Source organism: Muntiacus reevesi, chromosome 14 (genome assembly GCF_963930625.1).
Source record: "Muntiacus reevesi chromosome 14, mMunRee1.1, whole genome shotgun sequence".
Lineage (NCBI taxonomy): Eukaryota > Metazoa > Chordata > Mammalia > Artiodactyla > Cervidae > Muntiacus > Muntiacus reevesi.
The window spans coordinates 64,786,654-64,813,561 of NC_089262.1; the positions used below are offsets into that span (position 1 = coordinate 64,786,654).

Consider the following 26,908-nt stretch of genomic DNA (forward strand, 5'->3'; position numbering starts at 1 on the left):
TTCCCTTAACTATACTTATTTTTAGCATTTATACCAATATTGATTTATGACCAATCTCACTGAGTAGTTTATACAGAACAAAGGGAAGTCAGGGTCTTTAAAAGAGGATTTCCTAAGCCTGGGAGTAGTAGTTTAATTTCCAGATTACTATCATGTTTAATTGGCTGGTATCTAATAGCTAACACTATCAGAGACTTCTGAGACACAGGGAATCTTTAATTCCTGTCCTTTCAAAAAAAAGCAGTCCTCTAGATCTGATTAGCTGTATTTAAGAAGCTAACAATCAGTAAGGCCAACTGTGTTCCCTCAGAGTGGTGGGAAGTTCTTTTAGATTTCCTGCCACACAGAAGTGCCCATCAGGTAAACCAAACGTTTAACTTCTACACAACACAACTCAATAAAAATTTCAGACATTACTATCAGCAAGCATACTTCTACTTCTGAACTAGTATTAGTAAGTAACTAATACTAGTAATTACCTAACACTCTTATATCACAAACTAATAAAAAAACACTACCTAGGGAAGGAATGACTCAATTTTACTGCAGTTGCATTATTTGAACACCAGCAATTTTTCAATATGGGATGGCTAAGTGATTTGGGACTCTACTATCAATTTAAAGTAGATCATCTTTTAAAACTGAAGTACATAAACATCTTTTAAAATGGATGTGATTTCAATAAAGAACACTGAACATTTACCATCTCCTAGTATGCCTCCATGAAAATAAAGAGGAGCTACAAGGGCAGACACAACTTATTCAGATATAATTGAATAATCGATGAAGAAAATCACGACGTAAATGACAAACTACCCCAGAGATGGAAAGACTAATATCTTCAGACCTCCATCAAAATAATCTGGAACTAGAACGCAGTCATCAAGTAACACCCTTCTAATCAATATAAAATATAAAATTAATAGGCTGGGAGTGAGTGGCGTAATGAGTAAACAATGCATGGATAAGAAAGTTCTTTTCCAGACTCTAGATACTATATCCCAAGAACAAAGGAAGAACATTTGGAAATTAAAAAAAGAAAACCAACACAAATTTGAAGACAGAAAATAAAGTCTCTCCCCTAAAGTTTAAACAAAAAGGAATGAGGATAAACAAAGACTCATACAGAAAGCCTAGAATGGATGGGAGTTTAGTAGGAGGCTTAAATCTCCCAAGAAAACACCCGAGAGTCTTGAGACTAGACCCACAGTCCACCCAGGGTCCAGAAGACTGCAAGACATAACACTCCAGAACAGCATCAGTAAAGCAATCTTAGAAACTATTGGAGGATACATGACAGCAAAACAAGTAGAAGAGGAATCTTGCCCTGTCATACAGTTGAATCTTGCTGAGACAGTAAAGGGGTTCTAAGGATTAGTCCCCAAACGTGCTCATGTAACCACTACATGCAATAAACTATCCTCCCCCAAGAATCTCAAGTATGTTATGTGCTATTTTGGATAAACTGAAAAGATAGTCGCAGAAAGCATTTTCTGTTCTGGTTCACACGGAGAATCCAGGTTGAGAAAGGCTGCGGGTTGGGTTACTTAACATGCCAGATTTTCTTTGGGAGTGAAAAGGCTAGGTTGGGTGGTAGGAAGGTCTTGAGGAACATTTGATTATGTAAATGTATTTCTCTGACGAAGTATAAAGAGGATAATAGAAAGAGAAACAGGGCTACTTTATTAAAATACTGAGTTTATTTCACATGTATATTTTTGTCTCCCCACCATTTCCATCTGTCTGACCACCACTACTACTATTCCTATCATAACATTCCATACATACTTAAAACCAAGCAAAGGGTGGAGTTCCATCTTTAAAAACTAAACAGGCATTTTGGACAACACATTCTTGGCAATGGAACGTGGACAACATTTATCAGACACGGTAGGGAAAGTTCTCACTCTGCATTATAAAAAGGACAGCCAGATATCAACTGTTACAGAAATGAAATAAGACGGAAAATTTTTAACAAACTGTTTAAACTATTTTCTTAAAGAGACTTCCTCCACTGCCAGAGATCTTGAATAGCCTGGAAAAAAAAAAAAGAAATGTGGTTGAAAAACCACAACACTTCATAGACACCAATAAATTAAACCACGTCTCTTTGTAAAATTCAAAATAGCTATTTTTCATTCCATCACCAAAAAGGTTCACTCTAGATAATTAAGAACTGATTTCAAGGAAATTTATACTCATAATTTAATTTCAAATACTTCAATTTGAACATAAAATCTTATGATTCTTGTAGGCAAAGTCACTCTCATACTAATACACACTTAACAGCTTAGACATTTAGCTAAGGAAATCAAGACTAGTTTGGTCAATGTTGCCTCAATGCCACCTGCTTTAGGGCCAAATTCAGAGAAAACATGCACCTGTATATGGGACACATACTAAAAAGTTACATTTATCTGAAATAAACTATACAAATATACCAGTTATATCCTTCTTTATCTCTAATTATATTTCCATGATATCTTAATAGTTCCTTGTTTTACAGAATTTGCTTATAAATTCCTTAGTTAGGCTTATATCTTGGTACATTTTAAGTTTCTAGGGTGGTCACATCCAAATTATTTTATTAATGAGAAGACATATGAGACAGTATATATAACATGTTCTGCCTATTAGTTACTCAGACAAGTTCTTCCAGTTTAAACACATAAACCCACCTTCCATGACTTGTCTTTCCATTCCTGAAAACTAATATTATTGCAGTGCTTCAAATCAACAGGAACTGAATATCATGCCATCCTCTAGTCATTAAGTTAAATACAAATATCAAACAATATATTTCATAGTATTTGAAAAAGTCAAAAGGTTATCGGATGTTCCCTGACCTGCCTTATAGAGTACTGATCTTAGAGTAATTCATGCTTCAACTTTGACCAAACATTGTTTGCACCTTTATACAAATATTCAGCAAAACTTTTATCTGCAGTATTTCCTCAAAAGGTAGTAGTACATTTTCTTAACTTTTTAATTCAAGAGTTTCTACAAAAAGTTGCTATTTCTCAGGTGCCATCTAGATCTTATCAGCCTAATTCTCACAAGCATCTCTAAAGAAAAACTGCACAAGCAATGGGAAGTTATTTTATACACTGTGATTATTCATATCTGCAACTATGCAATAAAAATGAGACACATTCAGTGTTTTGATAATTTCCATTAATAGTGAAGTGAATTATCATATTTTTCATTATTACAGAAATTTCACCCTGGCACTTCAAAATATACTTTCAGTTTTGAAGTCAGAAAGTACTTCTGATAGCAGTGAGTTCAGTCATTTCAGCTACAAGACTGATATTATACTATTTGGAAGGCCTTTCCAATTTCACCTCTTTATCTTCACCTGAATTTTTCTTAATCAAAATTGTATTTTACTACTTCCTTTGGTATTAGCTTAAATTATGTATCTCTTATGCTTATCAGTTACAGATGATAATTTATATATCTCACTTTCCACGATTTTCAACACTGAATTAACAATTATCTACTGTACCATTTTTAAAAGGGCTTTTATTTTTACTAAAATCTCCACTATTCAGAAAATTCACAAAATATACACTGGCATTCTGGAATTCAAATATACATAAAGACAGAACAGCAACCAAAGAATCAAAAAGATTCAATCTGATCATCTCAAGGCCATGGCAATGAAGGCTGAACTCATGTAAAGAATATTAAATCACTGAAGACTTTCAAACCTGAGAAAAAGTGTTGCCATTAAGTGATTTAAGTACTAAATACTGTGGCAGAAAAAGAGCTCTAATAACAAATTTCTTAATTTACTGAAGAAAGCTGAACACAGATTTAGGGAGTCCTGACAAAAACAACACAGAACATGTCCTGTATGTACATAATGCCTAGCAACCTTGTGTAACAGCTTTTACATTTTCGTTTACAACCTGAGTCAACAACTAGAAGACAGTAAAAATAAATGCATGATTTTTCTTTTACTGACAAAATACCTTCATATTAAGAAATACAAAATCTAAATCAATATATTGAGTACAATCTGGCTTCCTGCTTCCAGATTTTACACTTAGATCTATTTCAGCAACATGTACTTCCCATAACATCTATGGAGAAAATCATCTCTGCCAACTCGTAAGAAAGCAAAAAGACCAGACTGCCCCAAGGAGCCAAATGGAGCAGCAAGGAAAACCACAGTTCATTTCCTTAGCCAACATAGTACCAAAAGCAAACTGAGTTCAGTAACCAAGAAATAACTTACCAACTATATAAAAGCTGGGAAAAATGTACTAAAAAAGTTATCTTCTCAGTTTTTGCCAACTAAATTCTTAAGAGTTTCCATGTATTTAATCTGAAGTATTGTCTGTGGTTAGGAACCTTTTAAAAGAAGCCAATACCTAAAGAGACTAAACCACCATAATAAATCACAATAAAAATTCTGGATTTGGTCATGTCTCCAGAAAGTTCAGTTACCTCCTGGTCAGTCATCCGGAAACAATTCTTCACATAATTGATAAACTTGGCTTCCACTTTGGGAAGTGAACCACCCTACGGAGACAAAAGCGTAAGGGTAAGTATAGAAACACTTTTTGAGGGAGATCATTATGAAATTCCTCAAAGACTTGCGTGCTATATATTACATTGGATTATTTGTGATCATTCCTTGTCCTTTCAAATCTTTTAATACCGAATAAACCCTTTTTAAAAAAAGCCTAGAAAGACGTTTGCACAGCATATTAGGACCTAGGTCTTCCATACAGAATAAATTTCTGACTTCCGCCCACCCACTCCCAGCCACTCCAAAAAACATATAGCCCGCCCCTTTGAGTATCATATACACAAGTGACAAAAATTGTTAACCTGAATCTTCTATGCATTTTAGAAAGATCAAAAGAGTTTCAGGTGTGGTGAATTCTTAACTGCCTTATTACCTAGAAAATAAACCTGGCTTTAACTTACATTTTTAAATTACTGTCACATCCGTTATTTGATTCAAATATTTATTGAGCAGCTAGGGAAATACATGGTCAGAGGTGAGGCAATTGCACAAATAGAAAGCAAAGTATAAGGTTCACTGAATCACAGCAGGCAAAGTGTTTTAGGAGATCAATTGATTGCTTCCAGCCTGGAAGGGGCATGGGTGGGTGGCCAATCAGGAAAGGGGATTGAGATTAAAATAGAAGACTTCAGTCTGGACTGCTGATGATACTCAGTTTGGACTATATGTGTCTCTCCTTTTCCTCTCCCCATCTTTGGGCTTAATTTACCAGTAGTGCCCAGGACTGTTCAATGCGCCTGCAATTAAACCAAGGAGATAGGACCATATTAAAATTGAGGGGGAGGATATCTAAATTGTCAGTCTAGCACTGTATGCAAGGGATAAAAACACAGCAGTGATACCAGGAAGGCTAAAAGATTTACAGCAGTACTGAAACAAAATCAAGAAATACATTCTGGTTCTAAAATGTTAGTTTTCCAACTGACTCATAACTGCATAAGCTACCGAAGCCTTGCAGAACCTAGAAAGCATTGGAAAAACAAGGGAAAAGAAGTTACTAACTTTTCCTCTCAATTCTACACTTATTAACTGAGGTCTAAGAGTATTAATTCTGCTCACAGAATTTTAAAAGTTCCTCTTCAAATGTTTCAAGGCATTTAAATCAATTACGCCATACTCCAGAGTTCACTAAAGTCCATGAAATGTAGATTCTCCCAACTCCAAATCAAGCAAGTAGGACAAAAGCTAATCTTTTTCTCACATGTTCCCACTATTTAAGACAAAAGATAACTAAATATAAACATGTTTGTCATTCAAATATTCAAGTATCACATGTATTGACTGGTGACACCTTGGTGCAAAAGGCAAATAGAAGTAATTTATTTGTTGGAGAATGTTTCTGACTAGTCAAAAGTGTGTAATTTTTTTTAAAACTGTAACAGCCAGACTACATTTCCAGCTGTTTGCAATTTTAGAAGACTCATACGCCCTCTACTGGTACTGTGGAATTTTATGAACGGAACAGGCAATGGGAAATGGTCTAATTTAACATCTAAAGTCAGAATATATCTTACCATCAACTTATTTGTATTCCTTTCATAATGGAAAATAAAGCATATGTAAATTCAAATATACAAAAAAAAAATCACCAGAGATTATAAACTAGTAAGCCATTTTTGAGAAAGTTTCACACCACAAAAGGGCAGGTATATTAGGAGAAAAAATGAGAAACAGTTCTGTTCCAATCTCCAGAAAGTTTCTTTAAGGAAGATAATTTTACTCACTTTTTCTATACTTGCTTGCATTTTTGCTTTAATGTCTTCTACAGAGCTAGGTCCTTTCGGTGTTTTAGGTGTTTTTTCCTGTTTTTTGAAGGATTCTTGACCCTGAAAGAAAAAGTAAATTTCAATACAGTATCTGGATTTTCTCAATAAATAAAATTCTTAAATCCTTTACTGTAAAAACAAGTGTGTATACACCAGAGTTGAGTTACCAATATAAATTAATTCATCTGAATAATTATTTTTGCCCTTAAAATTATTCCTTAATTGGAAACTAGAAGGTCCCTAAGAATAAATCAAACATATTACAGTTTTACGCCTGGGGCCCATTCCATAGAACTTAAGAGAAAATCTCCCAATATGTAGCCAGCTGTGAGAAACTGCCTTATGTGATAAATATACCTTTTAGATATAAGCAAGAACCCTTAAATAACACAATATCACAAAAATCTTTGTTGGCTTTCTCCCTTATGAGAAAGCCAGCAGCAATATACAGTTGACCCATGAATGTCAATAGATGACCCCAGCACTCACCATGGTCATTAATATGTGTATTGCCAACTTACCGTCAGCCCTCCACATCTGTGATCCCTCTGCATCCAGACTGAACCAACCATGGATGTGCAGTACTATGGTGTTTACCAATTAAATCCATGATAAATGGACCCATGCAGTTTAAAACTTTGTTGTCCAAGGGTCAACTGTCCAGTATAGGATGAATGCCAATAAAATAGGCACATTTTAGCTGTTTTGTCACCCTAAAGTCGTTCTCCAAAGACCTACCAAATTTTATGAGAGCAGTAGAACCTAACTACTTCAATGAAGCTGACATCTGTATGTATGTTACCACTTACTTTTGATCTTGGTGTTGATGGTTTTGAGTCTTTTCCATTTTGGTTCGATTTTTGTGCATTTTTGGCTGGAGTATCTCGTACAGACTGCAATTAAATTCATCACATTAATCTTAATCAATGCCCCTTCCCTACAGAACAGACTTGCTGTAGTCACCAGTCACCGAGTGTGTCCTACTCTATGCAACCCCATGGGCTGTAGCCCACCAGGCTCCTCCGTTCATGGCATTTTCCAGGCAAGGGTACTGGAGTGGGGTGCCATTGCTTTCTCCAGGGGAATCTTCCTGACCCAGAAATTGAACCCAGGCAGGTCTGTCTGCATTGCAGGCAGACGTTTTACTGTTTGAGCCATCAAGGAAGCCCAAACCATGTAAACAGACATAGTACTGCAAATTAAACTGCCCCAAAGCATGTACAAGCAGCAGTCAGGTTAAGATAAAACAGTCATTTTCACAAAAGGGCTAACGGGGAGAAGGCTACTACTACACAGAGAACAAGTAAATTCCAGAGTGTTTCCGAAACAGCCCTATTCAAGAGCAATTTTAAGTGGGAGATCAGCATCTTCTGTGACAACTTTTGATAACCATCAAACAAGCCAAAGAAATAAAAAATCCCCATCTTTTATTATTAACTATTTCCAACAATCTTAAATTACTGTATCTTACTTACTTTCTTTACTGGAGCTTTTTCTTCAACTTCCTCATCAAAATCATCATCATCATCACTACAAATGAAGTAAGTGCTTATTACTTATTCAATGTACTCAACAAATCTAGAAAGCTTATCTAGAAAGTGGATGAACCCACAAGTTTAGTCCATCAAAGCAAATCAAACTTTTGGGGGTCGACAAAAGGACTGAAAGCACAACCCTTAAGGGAAATGCTGTCAAATGCAGCGTGTGGATGACCTGCACAGACATCATACCAAGGGGAGACTGTCAGACAGTCACTAGATAGATGAATACTGTACGATGCCCTTATTGGAGGTTTACCCAAAGCAATCACTACAGAAACCAGAAGATGGGTGGCTGCCAGGGGAAAGGTGGAAATGGGGACTTTTTATTCAGTGGTTACGGTTTTTAGTATTACTAGATGGGCCTGACCTGTTACACAACAATGTCATTATGATTACAACTACTAAACTGCTCACTTCGAATAGTTAAGATGGTACAGTGTTATTTTTTACAACTGAAAAGAGATGTTTAAAAATGAAAATAGGGTTAAAGAAATTAAAATAGCAACATTCCACATTCACGGACCAGTAAATACTAAGGTGGCAACTCCCCAAATTAATTTACAGATTTAACAATCCCTAAAAGAATCCTAGGTGGCTTCTCCATAGAAACTGATACTAAAACTCACATAAGTTCAAGGAAGCCAAAATGAACCTTGAGAAAGAACAATGTTGACGCATTCATGTTAAGTAATTACAAACTAAGGTGTATAAAAACTGCAAAGCAACAGAAATCAGAATGTTTTACTAGTGGTAGGACAGACATAGAACTGAAGGATCCAGAAACAAAACTATTTAAGCATGGTAACTATTTTCAAAAAGGGGGGAAAGACCATTCAATGGGTAAAGATCTTTCACAAATGGTGCTTGGACTACTGGGTATTCACAGTAACTGGCTCCTGCCTCACAATATATACAAAACTTAAATGGATAAAAGATCAAAAATGAGCTAAACTATAAATCTGGAATGGTTTCTTAAGGTTGACACCAAAAGCACAAATAATAAAATTAACTGGACTTTATGAAACTAAAAAACTTTTCCGTAAAGGACTGTCATACAAAGAAGACAACACGTGGGATGGGAGAAAACATTTGTAAATTCTAAGGGATTTGTTTCCAAAACATGCAAAAGTTCTTATAGCTCAATAACACAAAACAAGTACAAGTACTAGCACATGCTACAAAGGTGAATCTTAAAAATACTGAGGCTAAGCGAAACCAACCAGCAGAAAAGGGCACACTCTGATTCCATTCATATGCAATATCCAAAACAGACAAATTTAAAAAAAAGAAGTGTATTAGCAGTGGCTAGAGCTGGAGAAAATGAGGGGTTATACCATGGTTTCTTCGGAGGTGATGAAATGCTCTGAAATTGGCTGCACAACTGGGCATATACCATAAACTACAGAATTGTACTCTCAATGTGCAAACTGGGGGGTGGAATGCAACTATTAGAGAAGTCCATAAGTCTGAAACAGGAAATAGTGGAACTGCTTGAAATTTTAATTACCTCACAAACTGAGTATTACATAGTCTCAAAAATAAGACAATTTCATCCATGTTCAACCAAAGAAACACCTCTTATCCAATACCAGAGAAAAACATCTGCTATGTTAACTGGATCAAATACCATATAATTTACACTAAAAGCATATAACATCTCTTAAGTGACTTTTAGCAGTGCTTTTATCAATTTTGGCCCTAGCACCCAAAAACTACATGTGGTACCCCCATACAAAAAGTAAGATGACAGTGATTTTGTATACAACCACTACCAGTACTGTAAGCAGTTTTAAGTATCAGAATATTGCCTAATAAAACAGGTGGAGAGGATGTTTTTTCTGGAGAACCCCACTTTTCTCATTGCTACCTCAATGTAGAACCAGAACAGTCTCCACCACCCCCTCACTTGACCCGGCTCCTGTGGGAAAACCTACAACTTGGAAGGAAGTACTGCTCAAAGAGCATCAGGACTCAGCCCTAAGCACAGGCCACCTGGGGAATGGCCACTCTTGCCCAACAGTGGCCCCCAGACCAACCAGGCTTGAGCACCTAACACTTTCTGGGCCCCCTAAAAACTGTCCTTATATACCCATTACAGTTCCCTGGGCCACTCAGAATAACAATAATCTACCAAGGTTGCATTTGTAAACCATACTAACTTTTAAACTTTTTATACTGGAATATAGTTAACAATGTTGTGTTGGCCATATTAAACTTTTAACGTACTCAAAGGTCTTCAGCTTTTCTTACTTACATCAACAGCAAGTCAACCAACCCCACACCATACCCTTTCCACCCCCAAAACAGGACCCATTGGTCATTGTCTCCTAACCAACGGACTCTTAACTTTGGTACCCTCAACAGGATCTATTAACTGCCTCTACTTATTCATATATCTGACTATACACTTTTCCCCCCTTATACCAAAAATCTTCCTGATTTGGACCTGGTTACCATCTACACTTTTCATTCCTCCCTAATCACCTAACTAAAGAAAACTTAAAGGAGACATGGAAGACAAGAACACCAACTATTTACATTGTAGTTACATCAGGAATCATCCCTTTTAAAGAGAGGAAGTCTTAAAAGCCCAAGCATAATCAAGTAGTAACAAACACCAACTATACTGTTTGTTGTGTGATATGCAGGTAACTTAGAATTTTAAGCATTCAACTCTCATATTTTCTGCTTTCATTATCATGCTAGAAAACCTTTTAAAATAACTACCAGCTTGACTAGTTGAGGTTACTGAAAATCTGATTTGCAGATTTTATTTTTCATTAGTGCATGTTCTCTCAGTCTTAGATTCCAGTTGCAGTTGGTTTCAGTACATATAGACCAACATGAGAACTCAAGAACAAAGCAATTAAACATTCAATATTAATAAATTTTTATATTGCTACATATAGGAAAGACTAATTATGAATAGCATTTTATTCCATAGCATGTTTGTAACTTTACCATAGTCCAACCTAGTTAACAAACATATCAAATCTTGTTTATGATCATTAAACTCTCCAATAAAACCCTACTCCCTTTTAGAATCTAATTCTCTCCTAAGGACCAGATAATCATGGGCCAAAATCCTTTATGGGGAAAAAAATCATGTGACAACTTACAAAATGTATACAGCTGGAGCTATTCAGATTCTTTGTAGGCCTAATCCATTTATTACTGTACAGTAATAAAATACAGCAAACTTAGCATACAGTAATGTGTCCACTAAATCCTCCTCAGAAAAAAAAAGGAACCTAATCAAATATATTTAGGAAATGCTACATACTTCATCCTTTAACACAAACTGACAACCACTGACCATTCACCTCTTGTGTAACTAAAACAATTACTTAATCCCACATGATGATTTTGATAAATTGTTTTCATAATCACTCCCATACAACTACCTCAAGTTTCTAAGGGCTTACTACTTACTCATCTTCATCATCATCATCGTCATCTTCATCATCATCGTCATCTTCATCAGCAGCAAGCTTTACTTTTTTCTTAAAAAAATAATTGGACACATACTCATAAGTAAGTGCTAATCCAAACTATTGAACTAAAGGCAAGAATAAATTATGTGTAGCAAATTACATCCATACCTGGGGAACCTTGCTACCACTTCCAGGGGCAGAACGCTTTCCAGATATACTTAGGAGTTTCACATCCTCCTCCTCTTCATCTTCTGACTCTGCATCTTCCTCCACAGCTAAAATAAAATTCTTTATTAGCCACTACGAAAACTCAACAGCAAGAACTCAGGAAAAAAAAAACACTGCTTTTCTAGTTATAAATTACTAGGTTCCCACCTGAACCTATTACAGACAGTAGCACCAGAACTAAACATACTTTATAAAGTCCAAATTGGGAACAAGGCAACTGCATTGAAAAGAATAAACAGTGTAACATACCTACTAAGTGCTGTCCACTGATATGCACAGGCCCTGAACCACACTTCAACCGTAAGACCACAGGTGGTGTAATTTCAAAGCCCCCAAGAGAAACCTAAAAAGAAATTATAAACCACTAAATATTGTGGAAAAAAAAAGTTGTATGTTTGGTATAAAATCTGTTCATAACTTTAAAATGTTTCTGAACAAGCAAATCCATCAGCCAAATGAACAAATCAATGAGCCAGTTTTTTCATAAACAAGCAGCTACCACCATGTTCAAGAGTTATCAGTTACCCCAGTGACAGAAGAGTAACCTAAATGACATCCACCTTAATGAAACAGAATTAGACTAAAATCTAATTAGACAAAATTGGCCTAAAAGTACTAAAGCGCCCTTACCGTTGGCTGTACAGACATTTTCAAAGTTGCCAGTGTTACTTTAATTGGACTGCCTTCATAATTCATCGCCTCTGCTTCAACAATGTGTAACTCATCCTTTGCTCCAGCCCCTAAACTGACCTGTAAAGAAAAAAACAGTGCTTCAACTTAGTTTCCACCATTCTACAAAGCCCTGCAAACTAGTTGTTTTTAAAAGTAGACAATTATAACCTTTCATTATTATAAGGTTATAATATCCACTGACCAGAGAAACTGACTTGAGCACAATGCTGTCTTCAAGTTTTACGTGACTAAGATTCAGTAAATCTAAACACAGAAAAACACGTTTGATAACACAGATGTTTATGTCATCACGCATACAAAGTATAAGTCACCTAACATTTATCAGCCATCTACAAATTAGGTTGTAGGCTATAGGCTACTGTCTGTGGGGAACAAAGTAAGATCTGTATCAGTCTCTTAAAAGGCTTTTTATTTTTAATCCAACTGAAGAAGCGAAGTACACTAATAAGGAAAGCTGAACAGTGTGACTGGACTTTACAATCGCCAAGTAAGTGGTAAAGAGGCCAAGTTTCCTGCACACACATTTAGAAAACCAAGTAAGTACAACTCAGAAAAACACTATTATAAAGTATTAAGCCACACTTAAATAATAACAACTAAGAGGCTAAAATTCAGAAAAGTTTTGTAATTTATTTTGAAAAGTTTAAGTACCGTTCTTAAAGATAACTGATGCTCATTTTCATCATTATCCACCTTGAAGTGATAATCTCTGTCAGCCTTCAGTTCACAACCTGTAAATTAAGAACAAAACCAGCTGTAACAAGGAGAAAAATAACACTGAAACTTCAGTGTGTGTAACTGAAGAGTTAACTTGTAAAGGAATTTTTACTATTCTAGCTACCAAAAAGGAAGAGGTAACACTCCCTGGATTTCTTGAATACAAGTTTATCAACATCAAATAATATCCATACAGAGCGTTATAAATTCCACTTTCCCACTATACTATTTAATTCTCAACTGCATGGTCTCAGAAATAGGATCAAAAACTCCAGTAAAGCTGGAATTGAAACCCACCCTAACAATGTTGATAAAATCCCACTATTTAAAAAAGTTGATTACCTACCAAAACTCCCAAGTGCCAATTTTAGAAGTGGCAAGGGTTACACAAACACCTACATCAACAGCTTGTATATGTAGCAGAAAAACTACAAATGTAGAACTAAAACTCCCTACACGGGTCAACATTCCACTTTTGAGGTGTCAGAAATCATGTACATTAAATTCTGCTCTGAAGTTAAGACACGGAACTATGTTAAGGATATTTCCAATACAGCTAACATAAAAATATTGATAGAAATAGATCCGAAATGCTAGTTTTTCAAAAGGCTAGGAATAAAAGCCTTAACGTATATAGTGCATGTTATTACTACCACTCATGAATAGGCAAATTATTTGAAATACCATCAGAATTAAATTTTAAATAGTTCTATTTAATTACCATCTAATAGTTACTGGAAGAGATCCTCAAAGCCTGACACAAGGAAATGGCTTCAACAACTAAGTTTAGTGACTGAAAACCAAGAAAGACCCTTAGTATGGTACACTGTGCGTGAGAGGGAAATCCCCAAAACCTTACAAGTTTAACAGAAGGCCCTCTACCGCCCCAAATCATTTGTAACCCAACAGTTCTGGAAGCAAGGGTCGTCTAATTGTCCTTAAGCCGCTTCTAAGTTCAGTACCACATCTGTAAAGTGGGCGCGGTGAAATTTGAAAAAGGATTCTCTAAACGAGTACTACCAACATAGACGTTAAGCACTGAACAAAGACGTCCAGAGTCCTGTTGCTTCCAACCACTTCACCTAACATTTCCCGCCCACCAGCCTCAATTAAGCCCTAGGTCTCCAAGCTCGGGGGGTGACAAGACACCAGAAAGCCCCGGATGTAGCGCCCACACCCCCTCCTCCCAACCACGTGGCAACCACGTGCTCCCAGCGGTCGCGGCCTCCTCAAGCCCGGCCTGGCCGTACCTCCCCTCCCCGCGTAACCGGCCGAGGCAACGGGACCGAGTCTTGGCCCTACAGCTCCTGACCCTGAGGCCCGATGACAACGCCACGCTCAATCCATCCTCTCGTTCCGAAAGGAGGCTCAGGCCTCACACTCCGAAACCACACAACCTCCTGCACCACCAACCCGGAGATCAGCATCAGGCACCCGCCGGGAATCAGAAGCCTACCAACTATCACAAAGCCCCCCAAAATAACTGTAGCCGGAGTTCTACCACGGGCCCCAGCTAACGCCAAACTCTCAACCGGTCGCTCCCAAGTTACCTCAGGCCCTAGGCCGCCGACCGCTCATGCCCCAGCCTTCAGGCCGCCCCTCCTTACCATCCTCTCCGTGCTGCCGGCTCGACTCTCCTGGATCCCCATCCCTCAGGCTGCAGGATCCTGGCTGCTAGCTTCCGACTCCCTCAGCCTGCTTAGTTTTCTCCGCCAACCCAGGCCTCAACGTGATTCCACCCCCCCACCCCCCATCAAAGCCTCCAGGCCCTCCTCGGCCTCGCTCCAACCCCCCCAGCAGTTACCGAAAAGATAGTTCTGGGGCCTCAAGGGGCTCATGTCCATGTCCATTGAATCCTCCATGGGTGGCGGCACGCACTTATGTGGGAGAGAAGCCGGACGGAATTAAACGACTACTATTCGAACGAGCAGCCGCGCAGGACGGAATCACACCAGGGAAAGGACGCGGGCTCCCCGCGTACATATATAGCACCCCGGAGATCTCGCGAGAGTTCCTCAAGTCCCGTTTCCGCGCGCGTGCTCCGGTGCACCCGCCCCTCCCGGTCGCGCTCGCGCGCAAGCGCTCTTCAACCTCACTGCTTTCTATCTCGCCCCCCACCTCCTTCCAGGTACTCCGCGGGCTCCCACCGAGCACGCGCACTTGTACCCCGGCCCCACCCCTCCGCGGCAGCTGCTGCCTGTGCGCAGGCGTGCTTCCCCGGGTAGTGCACAATCTCCCCCCTTCAAGCCTTCCACGTCTTCTCCCGCTCTGGCGCGCGGGCCTTGCGCCAAAAGCCTGCGCAGCCCACCCAGCAAAATGGCGACGGCAACGTTGAGCTCTGTTAGGTCCTGGAGGGCGAGCTGGTTGTGAGTCGGAGAGCGGCTCGATTCACCTTTCTCCATCCCCTGGTGCCTAACAGGCCACCACACAGACATAACCATTGCGGGGTTTTTTTTTCACTTGCCTGAAGGCCTGGGCTCAGAATTCATTGTTTAAAGTTAAAGCTTGTGGTTCCACATACACTGAACTGTGGAATATTATTTGTTGGAGAGAAAAGATGTAGCTGCTGGTCACACTTATTCAACTATGTTTTTAATCACTGTCCTTTCTGAAGAAACATCTCCGAAGTTGAAGTCCTTCCTCATTATGTCATTTGGAGGCAAAAAGGGACTAAATCGGCCTGTTCCACATGAGCAGGGCAGGAACCAAGCCAGGGTGATTTCTCCAGACGGAAGGTTTTAAACTGCTATTCCCCGAAGGCTCAGGGTTAAGAATCCGCCTGCAACTCAGGAGACGCCGGTTCGATCCCTGGGTCAGGACGATCCCTGAGCGTAGGAAGTGGAAACCCATTCTAGTGTTCTTGTCTGGGAAATCCCAGGGATAGAGGAGCCTGGCGAGCAACAGTCCAAAGGGTCTCAAAGACTCGGACATGTCCGAGCGCGCGCTGTAAGATCCTGTGAGGTATGTGTGACTATCCCCACTTCTCAGACAAGGAAACCAGCCGGTGCCCAAATAAGTGAGGTGATTACTGATAGGCTTCTCTAGCTCCAAGTTCAATACTAACATCCATCTAAAACAGCTCGCAGGATTATATGAGAGGGTCTGAGGCAGTGCACTTCATAGTCTTTAACATTCCTGAGAAGATTCTGACCTGTAAAGAGGGCATAAGACTTGTAAGAAATGCTTATTAATTAGTCTGGAAGTAAGCCTGGATATGAGCATCTCAAGCTATGCTTTGACAAACTGAGGACCACCGCTCCCGCAACCACAGCCCCTGGACACTTGCAGAGGATTCCCCTAGTTATCTTTTTTATGTCAACAGATCAAATAATAAAAAAGTGCTGTAAGGAATAAAAGCAGTGGCAGTAATTCCCTACCCTCTTTTTTACTGAATACAATCTACTTGAGATAAACTATGATGCGCATAAACCAATTACTAACAGAAGCACATTTCTAAATGTGGAGAAATCAATGCTTACACTCTCTGAAAGGACTATGCTGTCGTCCCCCCCTCCCCACGCTCCGCCCCGCCACGCCCCGCCCTTTTCCCTGCCCCCAGTTGAAGAAAAGTCTTCACCAGCCTGGTTCTTGGATCTTTTAAAATACAGAATGGGAGCAATTGCTAAAGAAAAAACTGAGAAAGAATGATAAAAGAGAGGACAGGCCTGTGGCTGAGGAGGATTTAGACGTTTAGAATGAGGGCGTCTCACGAGAGGAGTTACAGGATGGTGGAGAAGGGATTAATGTCCTCTGCTGCTACTGCTAAGTCACTTCAGTCGTGTCCGACTCTGTGCGACCCCATAGACAGCAGCCCACCAGACTCCCCCGTCCCTGGGATTCTCCAGGCAAGAACACTGGAGTGGGTTGCCATTTCCTTCTCCAATGCTTGAAAGTGAAAAGTGAAAGTGAAGTCGCTCAGTCGTGTCCGACTCCTAGCGACCCCATGGACTGCGGCCTACCAGGCTCCTCTGCCCATGGGATTCTCCAGGCAAGAGTACTGGAGTGGATTGCCATTGCCTTCTCCGAATGTCCTCTAAGCCTGCGCAAATAAAAGTTGGAGCCACTTTATAATTTCTTTCTGGATTCTGGACCATAATTATTCAATACAACTCTGCACAGAGACTGTACCATTTGGGAGCCATAGCTCATGTTATATAAATACATTTTCTCTTTCAGTGTTGCAGGCACTTAGTCTAGATATGATCTCATGGAATCAACTGATTAAAAAAAAAAAAACACTTTTTGCATTTCTCAGACTTACAAATATAATGAATACTCCTTATCTTTTAAATAAATTAGAAGTATTTAAACTTAAGCAAGTGAAAAACTAAAATGCCCCTCTTCTCATATCCCCGTTCCTATTCCCTAAGGTTAATCAGTGTTAGTAGTTGAGTGACTGTACTTCCAGACTTGGGGAACTTCCTTGGTGGCTCAGCCGGTAAAGTGTCTACCCGCAATGCAGGAGACCTGGGTTCAATCCCTGCATCAGGAAGATCCCCTGGAGAAGGAAATGGCAACCCACTCCAGTACTCTTGCCTGGAAAATCCCATGGATGGAGGAGCCTGGTAGGCTACAGTCGGACACGACTGAGCGACCTCACTTCACTTCACTTCCAGAGGGGAGGGGAGGATTACATAGTTGGGGGTGGGGTGGGGTGGGGTGGGGTGGGGGAGGGGGAGTTTGGGTATATTTTAACATATATGATCCATATATTGTTCAACTTGGTTTTTTAAATATTTATTTATTTTTGACTGTGCTGGGTCTTTGTAACTGCTGACTTTTCTCTAGTTGTGGCGAGTGGGAGGCACTCTAGTTGAGGTGCATGGTCTTCTCGTTGCGGTGACTTCTCTTGTTGCAAGGAATGGGCTCTTAGGGTGCAAGTGGTTGCAGCCCTTGGGCTTGGTAGTTTTGGTTCCCAGGTTCCAGGACACAGGCTTAATAGGGTGCGTGGGCTTAGTTGCTCCATAGCACATGAGGTCTCTGCAGGTGTATTCTTTACCGCTGATCCGCCAGGGATTCCTCATATATATTCTTACAGATATCTAAAAGGAACACGGGGTGGATACTGGGGAGGCCACTTCAGAGTACATCTTGTCTCAGTGTGTGTGTGCATACTAAATTGCTTTAATCGTGTCTGACTCTTTGCAACCCTATAGATCGTTGCCTGCCAGGCACCTCTGTCCACGGGATTCTCCAGGCAAGAATACTGGAGTGGGTTGTCATGCCCTCCTCCTGGGGATCTTCCCTACCCAGGAACCTGCATCTCTTAAGATACACTTGCTGTTGGTTGAGTCTATTAATCTACTCTAAACAATAACAATAGCAACCAGTTTTTAAGTACTTTCTATGTGCCAATCACCATATTAAACACTTCCTGTGCATCACCTCATATAGTCTCACTACAGTTCTTTAGGGTTGTAACTATTTTAATCTATATATTAGTTGTAAGGAGTGCTTTAACAATACAACACAGACTGGGTGCTTCAACAAGAAAAATTCAGTGTCTCAAGGTTCTGGAGGCTGAGATCAGGGTGTTGGCAGGGCTGGTGCCTTGGTTTTTATAAGCATCATTCTGATCTCTGCCTTCATCTTCACATGGTATTCTCCCTTTGTATTCTCTGTTTCTGTGTCCAAATTTCCCCTTTTAATAAGATTACTGGTTGTACTGGATTAGAGACCCATCCTACTCTAGTATGACCTCATTTTAACTTAATTTACTACATCTGCAATAATTATATTCCCAAACGAGGTCCCATTTTGAAGTACTGTGGGCTAACACTTGGACATGTGAGTTCTGGGAGGACACAATTCAACTCATAACTCTGCTCATTTTGCAGATGTGAAAACAGGGTTAAATAAGTTAAGTAAATTTTCCAAAACCCAAAGCTAATGAAAGGGAGAGAGAAACCTCTGCTTGCCTCCTATGTCTGTGTGTTTACCTCTCCACTGTTGGACAAATAATCATCACCCAAGAGACTATGCTTTCTATGTAGGAAGTGGGACTGTTTAACTCAGCACATCTTTCTTTCTTACACTCACCTGTTAGACATGAAGACAAATGATTTCTTATAAATTCATAGAGTAGGGATACACACAATTGATTTATTGGCATTCACTGCCTCTCTCCCACCTTCCTCCTATGGTTCTAGTCCACCTGCCCAAAGATTTTGAGAAATTGTCTTTGCACTAAGAAATTTACTTCTTACTGTGTCACTCTGGCGTTATCTGAAAACTTAATGAAGATTTGAATTACTTTCATTTATATATTTTGTTGAACTCTATTTCATCAAAAAAGACACCATGCAAAAACTGCAATATAAAATTGAAGACTGATCTAGGAATGAGCCTAAACTGCCATCTCTCCCTCTAACTTTCTATTATCAGATATTTTAAATCCATCCTCTCATTATGTCCTTACTTGAAACATTCACCTTTAGAGAGGAGAGAGGAGCAGAGTTTAATGAGAGATAATATAAGAACCATTCCAGGTAGGGGTGATGATAGCACCAAAATGTGCTATGGGTTTCAAGATGTACTCAAACAGTCCTGAATGGAGAAATTTTGCTGCAGCTGAGGCTCACGTGCGTTAGAAAAAGGGACTTTTCTTTCATTGACTGCCACTAGTAAACGTTACCATGTTCCATTGTGTTTACATGTGAGTTCCTTGTAGGTAGGGAATTAATTTTAATTTTGTGTGCACCCCCAATCTAATGTCTAAAATGAAGGGAGAGAAGGAAGGGCTAGGAAATATCAATGCTGCTAACTAAGGTTGCCCTAAAGCAGCTCATGATATTTGAATCCTCTATCTGTTTTCTAAGTATGATTATTTTTTCCTGTTTTTTTTCCATTTTGCTGGCATATTATATGACAACAATTAGAATAATTAATAATAACATCCACAAACTAACCCCTTTTCAAGAATGTTATTGTTGTTGTTGAGTCACTAAGTCCTTCCTGTCCAACTCTTATCAGATCTTCCTGTCCCTGATCTTTTAATCCTGTTCCTTCTAGTTCCTGGGCAATCAGCCTTTTGTCACTGCCTGTGAGTATTTGTATTTCCTTACATGAGACCTTTCTGTTGTCCACATAAAGTGGGTGACTAAAAACACCATCCAAAGATCTGCCCATTGGGAGGATTCTCCCTCCCCACTATCTTTCAGGGTCACCTCTGAGTAGAGGTGTTGTGTGACAGCCATCCATTTCCAGCTTGCACTAACATGCTGAGCTGGCCCATCTATAAACTAGCCTAGGGTTTTCTCTCTTAGTCAGCTGGTTTTAGGGAGCCTCCCAAGAAGCCATAGTTACAAGCACTGGTGCACTGGAAGTAGGTGATATGGAGTCTGGGCCATCTGTTCACATAACTTGCTTGTGCACCTTGAACCCACTTCATCTCAATCCTGGATGTATTAACTTTTATTGTGCAGTGGAGTGCGGTTGCTCAAATGATAAAAAAATCTACCTGCAATTCGGGATGCCTGGGTACGATCCCTGGGTTGGGAAGATCCCCTGGAGGAGGGCATGGCAAACCACTCCAGTATTCTTGCCTGTAGAATCCCCATGGACAGAGGAGCCTGGCGGGCTCCAGTCCATGAGGTCACAAAGAGTTGGACACAACTGAACAACTAAGCACACAGCACAACTTTATGATTTAGTGGGTCACAAGTTTTATGATTTAGTGGGTCTGACAGTGATTTGACCCTGCAATCAGATGTTGTTCAGACACTCAGGTGTGTCTGACTCTTTGCAACCCCATGGACTGCAGCACAACAGACCTCCCTGTCCTTCACCATCTTCCCATCATGGGACTTCACCATCATGGGAGTTTGCTTAAACTCATGTCCATCGAGTTGGTGATGCCACCCAACCATTTCATCCTCTGTCGTCCCCTTCTCCACCTGCCTTCAATCTTTCCCAGCATCAGGGCTTTTCCAATGAGTCAGTTCTTTGCATCAGGTGGCCAAAGGATTGGAGCTTCAGCTTCAGCATCAGTCCTTTCAATGAATATTCAGAACTGATTTCCTTTAGGATTGACTGGTTTGATCTCCTTGCAGTCCTAGGGACTCTCAAGAGTCTTCTCCAGCACCACAGTTCAAAAGCATCAATTCTTCAGCACTCAGCTTTCTTTATAGCCCAACTCTCACATCCATACATGACTACTGGAAAAACCATAGGTTTGACTATGCAGACCTTTGTCAGCCAAGTAATGTCTCTGCTTTTTAATACCCTGTCTAGGTTGATCATAGCTTTTCTTCCAAGGAATAAGCGTCTTTTAATTTCATGGCTGCTGTCACCATCTGCAGTGATTTTGGAGCCCAGGAAAAGAAAGTCTGTCACTGTTTCCACTGTTTCCCCATCTATTTGCCACGATGATGGTGAAAGAGGATAGTGAAAAAGCTGGCTTAAAACTCAACATTCAGACACTCAGTCTTTACCAGGACACAGTAACACTGCGGATGCCATTCTTTGAGTGGTTCTCTACTGCAGACTGCTTACCCTTGCTCCAGCACCCTAGGGGTCTGCATTGTGAATCTCCCATAAAGCTTGACAGAAACTTCTCATCTGTATCACAGATGATACTCCAGGCTTAGTGCCCATTAGGGTAATTCCATCCATCTTGCCTTTGTATCACCACCTGGTCCAGGAGAAGAGCCAATCCTGAGTTTCTTAGTGATTACAATGTCTCCCTTACTAAGACATCTGTATCACTTAATGAAAGGATGAACCTCTACCCTCTCTTTCATCTGATCATCTGGTGTCTTACGTAATGAGTTTTGCTATCTCTTCCTCAGTATCATCCTTTAACAAAACTGCATTTATGTAAGCCATAATTTTTTCCCCCAAAGTTTCAGGAGCCACCCTAGCTGGAGCTGCTCCAGGAACCTTGCTGAGGTACTGATTCCTAGGCTGTGAAAAGATCCTCTTTATTAACAAACTTTATATTCACCTCTCATTCCTTAAAATCCATTGTCAGTAGATTTTTCCCCCCAGTTCTAAGTCATGTAACTTCTTCAGGGAATAATCCCTTTTCTTTCCTAGCAGATCTGGACCATGCTGTGACTTGACCAGTGACTCTTATCAATGGTCTAATAGCCAGTGGGGGAGCTGGGGACAGATGTTGGGGAGGGCAGGTATCATCTTGAAAGGCATCCACCTTGGTCAGTACTTATGTGATCTTCAGGCAAGGGGATTCCAGCAAGGGGCAGTGGACTACTCCTGCATACCCATGGCTTCAGAGGAAGCTGGAGTTCCTTTGAGGTCAAACATGGTCTCCTCAGATATCACCACTCCAGGACTTGAGGGTCCATTTCTTCCCTCTTATGGTTCAAGAGATTTACAGAGTCTACAAATATAGGCTCCTCATAGTTCTGTAACTACTAAGGCCTAGACCCAGTTTTTTAGCATGGTATGCCCATGGTTGAAGTTGCATTTAAACCTCACCATGAAGGCTTCTGGCTCTCCCCATGTCCTTAATTGGTAATTGGCCAACCTGAGGTTGTCCTTTTCTTTCTTCAGAGTGCATAATTTGCATAGACATACTCATCAGTTGACAGAGTCCCCCCATTGGTTCTCTAACCGGTGGAACAAAAGCTATTATGGGAGAAAAAGCCAAAACTATTATGGGAGAAGTCGCCAAAACTGCCTCTACTTAGAGTGACCTATAAAAATAGTAAACCAAAAGCAAAACCACATTCCTGGAGGAATTGTAGAAATTAGTGCCACTATCAAGGACTCGGAAGAAGATGAAGAGGTGGTGATTCCCACCCCATCCCCCTTCATCTTGCCTTCTGGGACTTGCAGAAGACAGATGGGTCTTGGAGAATAACAAGTTATTCTGGAGGTTATTCTCCAGAATATTCCAAGATGAGATGAGCCACTGTTAGTGAGCCTGGCCCAAAGGGTTATCATAAACTCATTCAGTAGTGACTTCTATTGCATTGCTGTTCCAGATAGAGTTTAATGCTAGAGTAAATCAACACAGCCCCAGGACCTGCTATTAAGCTGTTGATATGGAGAATGCTTCTTCCTCCCTATGTCTGTTAATTAGGATCATCAGACACAGTTTATTTTCATCTGACAAGGCACCTTCAGTGTCCTACCTCAGGGCTATATCAACTTTCAGGACCTATGTCATGATCTGGTCTGAAAGGACCTTGATTACCTTTCCATAGGATATTAAGCTGATTTGTTACATTGGTGATATCATGCTAACTGGACCTGGTGAATAGGAAATATAAACTACTGTAGATATTTTGGTGAAATTTCTAGGGGTCCAGTGGTCTGGGACATCCTGAGATGTACATTCCAAGATGAAAGACAAGTTTCAGTCCCCTTCTATCATCAAAAAAGAAGCACAAGGCTTAGTGAGCCTCTCTGGATTTGGGAGGCAAGGTATATCTCATTTGGCCATGAGTTACTAGTTAACTCTAGTAAGTGGAGTTCTAACTTATTTACTGAGTGACCCAAAAGGCTACCAGGTTTCAGGAGGTCCTGAAAAAGTGAAAGCTCTGTAGGAAGTCCAAGTTACAATGCTGCTCCACCATTTGGGCCCTGTGACCCGAAGATCCAGTGGTTCTTGATGTGTCTGTGGAACATAGGGATCTATGTGGAGACTTTGGCAGGCCCCCACAGATGATTCTCTGTTCAGACAAATAGGATCAAAGTTATATCATCCTCTGCTGATATGACTCCTTTTGAGTCTCCTTTTGAGATGACTTCCTAATGGACACAGGTGGTAACTAAACACCTGACTATGGGTCATCAAGTTACTGTGTGAATTGCGCTGCCCATCATGAGCTGAATGTTGCCCCACTCATCCAGTGATAAAGTCAGGCATGCATGGCAGCACGTTGTTTTTAGATGGAAGTGATCTATATATGAAATCAGGTTCAGATAAATCCAGAAGACACATGTAAGCCTCTTGGGCAATGGGCTTGGGTGCCTATGGTCCCTAATGCCACTTCCTTGTTCCTTTCTCTCAATCTGCTTTATGGACACTATATTTCTGAAGAAGACCACAGTCATATCTCTTGCCCCATCTGTTCTTCTATAACCTTGACACTCCCCCCATGAAGAAGCAGAATCTATGTACTCTGCCCGCTTTTGAACCTGCACCTTGACCAATAGAGTAAGGCAGAGTGATGTTATGTGACTTCCAAGGCTCTTGAGGTTCTCACTCTTGGAACCTTGCCACCATACTTTGGGAAAGCTCGGGGGCCTGTGGAACGGCCTACATGGAGAAGAACAGAGGACCGACCCGTAGTCCTGGGTATGCTTCAGCCAACAGCCAGCACCAACTTGCCAGCCATGTGAATGAGCCAAAAGGAAAGTTCCTCCTCCATGCCCCAGTCAAGTTTCCCAACCGACTCTTCCAACATGAGATGAGCCACTGTTACTGAGCCTGGCCCAAAGAGTAAATCATGAGCAAAATAAAGCTATTGTTATTTTAACCCATGAAGTTTTGGTGTGGTTAGTTACATAGCAATAGATAACTGCTCTGCTCAACCATGGCCCTGCCTCCTTTCAGCACGCAGAAGTCTAAGTAGTGTACCTGGTTGTACATTCTGCCTAGAGAAAGAAATCGTCAGGAGTACAGACCTGCAATGATTCATGATTTGGACCTGGAGTGGGGGCAACTAGAAAATTGGTGCTAAGGAAATCTGAGGAATAGATATGCGGGCAGACCTCTCTGAATGGGCACAGGATATGAAGATAATTGTATTTTAGGTGAATACTTAACGACCGAGCAACCTAAGGAAAAAAGAATCTTAATTATCATATCAGTCTGCCAACATCAGTTAGCCTCTTTCTCCAGTGACCCCATCCCTGCTGAAAAAGCTCATTAAAAAAACAAAAAAGGCCAAACTGGCAGAAACAGAGACTGCATGGGCTTGGCAACATGGAATTCTATAGCCCAAACTGCCAATAGCAAAGATCAGCAATGAGCTTCTTACAACTTTTTCCTCAGGGGAATGAACAAGTCATATGATGCTAGAAATAATTTACATTGTTTTTATGGGTCACTCCATATTGGAAGAGATAGCACGTTTTTCTCACTGGATTGCACTCTTAACTTTGTATGTAGATTTGCCTTCCCTGCCCACAATGCTTCTGCCCCAGTCAAACTTGGACTTGCCCCAATCAAATTAGGACTTCCCTGGTGGCTCAGACGGTAAAGCGTCTGCCTACAACGCGGGAGACCCATGTTCAATCCCTGGGTCAAGAAGATCCCCTGGAGAAGAAAATGGCAACCCACTCCAGTATTTTGGCCTGGAAAAGCCCATGGACGGAGGACGCTGGTAGGCTACAGTCCATGGGGTCACAAAGAGTTGGACACGACTGAGCGACTTCACTTGCCTTCCCTGCCCACAATGCTTCTGCCCCAATCAAACTCAATAAATGTAACAGACTTTTTCATTGTCATAGCATTCCACAGTGCATTGCTTCAGATCAAGGAACTTACATTATAGCAAATGAACTGTGACAGCGGATTCATGTACCTAGAACTTACTGGTCACTCATCTGGTCTTGTGAAGATTCAGTTACATTCTCAGTAGATGGTAACATCTTGTTGGGCTGGAGTAACCACCTCCATGATGTGTCCAATCAGTGGTTAATGTATAGTCAGGATTCATGGAAATCCAGAATGAAGATAAAAATGATAATCACAAGAAAAGCTACTCGCTGGACTTTCCTTGTCGTCCAGTGGCTAAGACTCTGTACTCCAAAGGCAGGGGGCCTGGGTTTGATCCCTGGTCAGGGAACTAGATCCCACATGCTGCACTGTGTGTTTGCAACACACTGTGTGTACTGCAGCTAAAAGATCCTGCATGCCACGATGAAGAGCGAAGAGCCCAAGTCCTGCAATTAAGACCAGTGCAGTCAAATAAATAACTATTTTTTAAACATTATAAAAGATTTAAAGAAAAGAAAAGCCACTCCTATTTCTACCTCTAGGGTTTAATGGTAAAGAATCCGATTGCTAACGCAGGAGACGCAGATTCAACCCCTGGGTCAGGAAGATTGCCTGAAGAAGGAAATGGCAACCCACTCTAGTATTCTTGCCTGGGAAACCCCATGGAGAGAGGAACCTGGTGTGCTGCAGTCCATGAGGTTGCAAAAGAGTTGGACATTACTTAGCGACTGAACAACACCACATTTCTACCCCTAGTGATTGCTAATAATAAAGGACAGAAATGGTATGGATCTAACAGAAGCAGAAGATATTAAGAAGAGGTGGCAAGAATAAACAGAAGAACTATACAAAAAAGATCTTCATGACCCAGATAACCACAATGGTGTGATCACTCACCTAGAGCCAGATATCCTGGAATGTGAAGTCAAGTGGGCCTTAGAAAGCATCTCTACGAACAAAGCTAGTGGAGGTGATGGAATTCCAGTTGAGCTATTTCAAATCCTAAAAGATGATGCTGTGAAACTGTTGCACTCAATATGCCAGGAAATTTGGAAAACTCAGCAGTGGCCACAGGACTGGAAAAGGTCAGTTTTCATTCCAATCCCAAAGAAAGGCCATACCAAAGAATGTTCAAACTACTGCACAATTTCACTCATCTCACACACTAGCAAAGTAATGCTCAAAATTCTCCAAGCGAGGCTTCAACAGTACGTGAACTGAGAACATCCAGATGTTCAAGCTGGATTCAGAAAAGGCAGAGGAAACAGAGGTCAAATTGCCAACATCCATTGGATCACAGAAAAAGCAAGAGCGTTCCAGGAAAACATCTACTTCTGCTTTATTGACCACCAAAGCCTTTGACTGTGTGGATCACAACAAACTGTGGAAAATTCTTCAAGAGATGGGAATACCAGACCACCTGACCTGCCTCCTGAGAAATCTGTCTGCAGGTCAAGAAGCAGCATTTAGAACATGGAACAACAGAATGGTTTCAAATTGGGAAAGGAGTACGTCAAGGATGTATATTGTTACCCTGCTTATTTAACTTATATACTTATTTAACTTAACTTACATGT

General features: G+C 40.6%; 1 protein-coding gene across 2 annotated transcripts; it reads right to left on the reverse strand.

The window, feature by feature from the left end:
* Nucleotides 1-1,662: 1,662 nt before the first annotated feature.
* On the reverse strand, nt 1,663-14,890 carry NPM1 (nucleophosmin 1). Of its 2 annotated transcripts, XM_065905290.1 has the most exons (11): nt 14,724-14,890; nt 12,854-12,933; nt 12,140-12,259; nt 11,759-11,852; nt 11,450-11,556; nt 11,280-11,350; nt 7,782-7,836; nt 7,116-7,199; nt 6,265-6,366; nt 4,456-4,530; nt 1,663-2,035 (listed from the first exon to the last, which is right to left on the reverse strand). In XM_065905290.1, exons 1-11 carry the CDS (start codon nt 14,779-14,781, stop codon nt 1,997-1,999), a joined length of 885 nt encoding a protein of 294 aa, XP_065761362.1. In that variant the 5' UTR covers nt 14,782-14,890; the 3' UTR covers nt 1,663-1,996. The 2 variants fall into 2 exon arrangements, with proteins under 2 accessions (XP_065761362.1, XP_065761363.1); XM_065905291.1 differs by lacking the exons at nt 1,663-2,035; nt 4,456-4,530 and adding an exon at nt 4,964-5,277.
* Nucleotides 14,891-26,908: the final 12,018 nt, after the last annotated feature.

Bases quoted from the DNA above. Each gene is read 5' to 3' on its own strand.
- NPM1 (XM_065905290.1), bottom strand. From the start codon at position 14,781: ATGGAGGATTCAATGGACATGGACATGAGCCCCTTGAGGCCCCAGAAC. The intron at 6,367-7,115 runs GTAAGTGGTAAC...TTTTTCTTTCAG, and splicing joins CATCAACACCAAGATCAAAA to GGTCAAGAATCCTTCAAAAA. The intron at 2,036-4,455 runs GTAACTGAACTT...TTTTTTTTCCAG, and splicing joins TCCGGATGACTGACCAGGAG to GCTATTCAAGATCTCTGGCA.